Source organism: Montipora foliosa, chromosome 4 (genome assembly GCF_036669935.1).
Source record: "Montipora foliosa isolate CH-2021 chromosome 4, ASM3666993v2, whole genome shotgun sequence".
Lineage (NCBI taxonomy): Eukaryota > Metazoa > Cnidaria > Anthozoa > Scleractinia > Acroporidae > Montipora > Montipora foliosa.
In genome coordinates, this window is record NC_090872.1 from 46,077,581 (window position 1) to 46,081,183 (window position 3,603).

At 40.2% G+C, this 3,603-nt stretch overlaps 1 protein-coding gene across 1 annotated transcript; it reads right to left on the reverse strand.

The window, feature by feature from the left end:
* Positions 1-169: 169 nt before the first annotated feature.
* Positions 170-1,308, reverse strand: LOC138001447 (uncharacterized). The gene is made up of 2 exons (XM_068848071.1): positions 1,292-1,308; positions 170-752 (listed from the first exon to the last, which is right to left on the reverse strand). Exons 1-2 carry the CDS (start codon positions 1,306-1,308, stop codon positions 170-172), a joined length of 600 nt encoding a protein of 199 aa, XP_068704172.1.
* Positions 1,309-3,603: the final 2,295 nt, after the last annotated feature.

Below are 3,603 nucleotides of genomic sequence, written 5' to 3' on the forward strand. Positions count from 1 at the left end.
ACCAAATCCATCATTAAAGAATCCGCGAGACCAAGCAAAGGCGTTGCTGGTCTGTCAACAAATGAAATTCCAAGTTATGTTTCATAGACTTTAAATAACAGTTGGAATTCGTAGTAACGAGTGTGTATAACGTATCACCACCATAAGCAACCAATTGCACAGCCTTCGACTAAATTATTTCCTCGCCATTACTGAGCTTTGTAAACAAATCCAGCGTGATCACATTGCACTTAGCACCAGTGTCAATTTTCAACTCCACTGGTTTGCCATTAATTGTCATTGTGCAGAAAATTTCTCGTTTACGCCTCAACTCGGTAACAGCGTCGATAACAAACAAATCATCTTTGCCTTGATCATTAGAAAGCTCAGGGGAGATTTCGTTGACGTACGTCATATTTCTGCGATTTGACCGTTGTCCACGAGGGCCTTGGCGGGTGCTTGCTTTCTTAGAACAACAAACCTTTTCGAAATGGTTTAGTTTTCCACAATAAAGGCATTTCCTACCGAACGCTGGGCACAATTTCAGCTTTGCTGGATAATCTCCGCCACAATTCTTGCAATTACGAACCTTAGGTTTCCATGCTTCTTTCGATGAGAAAGCTTTTTTTCCTCTAACAACACTGTGAATTTCATCTTTGTGAATGGCAGGTAAATTTGAGAGCTCGGTGTTGTCTCTTTCGGAGAATTCATTGACGATACTGATTTCAATGGCACGGTCGAGTGTGAGGTCTCTCTCTTTCAAAAGCTGTTTCCTGACGAACGAAGAAGCAACACCACAAACTATTTTGTCACGGATAGGCTCGTCCTTTAGAGTTCCGTACTCACATGTGGTTGCTAAAATTCTCAGGTCAGCTACAAAGGACTGAAACGGCTCACCTTGCTTCTGTGTTCTCGTGTTCTCGTGTTAAATTTGTGCCTTTCTATAATAACGTTTCCACGAGGGTCACAGATTTCAGCGAATTTTCTTTTCAATGTGGCGATACTCTCACGAGATTCAGCCGGTACACGAACAGAGCCATCGGAATTAAGAACAGCAGGCGCATAGACGAATGATTTCTCTTTCTCAATAGCTTCTCTTCCCGCTTAATTTAAGAAAATGTAGGCTTTCATCTTTTCATTCTTGTCTCCATGTGCAGCAGCGATAAATATTTCCACTTCTTGCACAAAATTCTTCCAATTCAGTGCAACATTGCCATCGAAGCTAATCGGTTTAGGCTTGCGAAGTCCGTCTGCCATGTCGAACACCAGCAAAACAAAACCAATGTATCAGGAAAACCAGGCGATGTAATACTTCACTCCTAACACCATGTTGGATTTGAAGGAAGAGACAACTCTTGACAAGAAAACCACACTCGTTTATTGAATGAAAAACTCCTAGCCAAGTGAAAACGAGCCTACTCAGCTTATAAGCACATGGCTAACTAATTTATGCAAATACAGAACAATATGTAATATATTCCAAACATTCCAGCATAAAGTTCACACATATTCTACAGTTCGGTTTAGGTTCTGTTATTTCAATTTCTGAGAGTTTAATTTTTGTTTCTTCAAGGTATGTCTCAAGAGCAACTGATTGTTGAACTGGTGGTTCCCAGTTAGATTTAACATAGAAGGGGTGTTTCATCTTTCCTCTACCGTGGTAGATATATCGGAGACGCATTCGTCTCGCAAATTGGTTGAAGTCGCGTAGAATTTGTTTTTTGACACTATTAGTGTTAGTATGTGGAGATGGGATGAAACGAAGGCCCCTGGATAATAGGTTTATCTGATCACTCGTCAAGTTGCAATTTGAGAGGTTTCTGATGTAAGTGTTTTTGATCTCTTCAGCTTTCTTGGTAATACTGTTTTTAGCTAATTTCTTTCTATGTTTGCGTTTCTTATTCAAGTGTTTTCTGGTGTTTGAGACTCTCCCTTTCCCATTGAAGAACTCAGTAAGAACACATGGATAAATTGAAACATCTTTATTGCTGGCTTTCTTAAGATTTGACATCATTTCTTGCACAAGTTTGAATTGCTGCTGAATATTTTGTACTTGCTGTTTAAGTACATTCGTGTCTGGTGCCTTCTCTAGTTCAAAATCTAGATTATTTTCGTGCTCTGAACGATAAACAGCTTTCTTGTTCGCCTTTCCTAGGCGTTCTTTGTGAGAAACTTTGTTTAAATGTCTCTTATTAGAGTCAATGCTCCTGTGGTGAAACTTAATGAGCGCTCCTAGAAGTCTGTTCTGCCTGTTTTCTGATCGTTTTGATTTCCTCTTTGAATTCTTTGTCAGATCGTATTTTAGCTTTGGCATCATAGCGCAAGGTCTTAGGGCAGTCTCAAGTTTGAGAATAACCTCCTCTGAATTCTTAATTCTTTTCTTAATTGCTTCGTCGGAGTTCATCGTATGGCAGGCTCTCTTGGCAGGATTTTCTCTGGTGTGGCTGTCTCGGGTCTGTTTCACATGAGGGCGTTTACTTAATATTTGTTCTGATTTCTTGGTACGTTTGTACGTTAGCTCTCCTTCCTCGTCTTCTGACGCAGATTGTAGAAGCTCATCCTCGACTTTCTGGTCTGGTTCTTTGTTTGCTTTTTCGGTCACGAGTAGACAGTTGCAGTCAAGGATACTTGGGGACATCTCTGTGTCGCTCATATTTATCTCTTTGTATTAGGTGTTTTCTCTGAGATTCTGAAGCAAGACCGGTTTCGTTCCTTTAGCGAAACTCGTCAGTTGCTGCTATTTGGAGTAACTGAGTGGTGTTTGTTCGGGCAGTGTTTACAGGTCTTATACCAGTGTCTAACAGAGTGTTGGATCGAAAATGGCGTTCTCTGATTGGCCCAGTGAGGTTGGCCAATTAGTATCTGATGTGTCGATCCTGATGTAGGTTGTGTTTCTTTACATGTTTATTTTACTGTTTTTTGGCCATGCAAATATTCCGTTCTCTGATTGAGAAGCGTTTTTTGGTCCCAGAAATTTCATTAGTATTAGTCTTGTACTTAGTGAGGAAGTCAACACTTATTGTATTTTCAACTTTAGAGCTAGACCTCTTTAAAGCTGCATATGTGTAGGCATCATTGAACTAGTTGTTTCTGCTTATTTTTGTAGCCTGTATCTGTCTTGTTGGTACCTATTTGCTTTTGCTCTCTAGTCTCTCTAGTAACATGTATTTACTTCGTATTTATTTTCCGCAACCCGTTAATTTGAAGCTGAAATTCGTTTACTGGCAAATTTAAATTACTTCACCTTGTCGTATCGATTTTGAAATTAAAAGAACAAGTCAACTGAATAGCGCATTTGCCCCAACACACGAAGGCAGTGAGTAGCATGAATCGCATCCAATGAGGCATCAAAGCTGATATAGAATGTTACCAAAAGGCGAGCATAAAAATAAAGTATTTTCTAACCAGTACTCCAGTTTAGAGCAATTTCTTTCCCTTTCCCTACACCATAGGCTCGAGTTGGCACAAGTGTTCCACCAATGAAGCGAAAGTTGTTTAACTTGCTTATCCCTGGTATTTTGCTGTTCTCAATGCTCAACAAATGTTCCTCAAGGCGCTCAACTGCAACAATTCTCACACCCTCGAGGCCTCCATACGAAAGAAGAGCCACTCATTTGTTGAGCA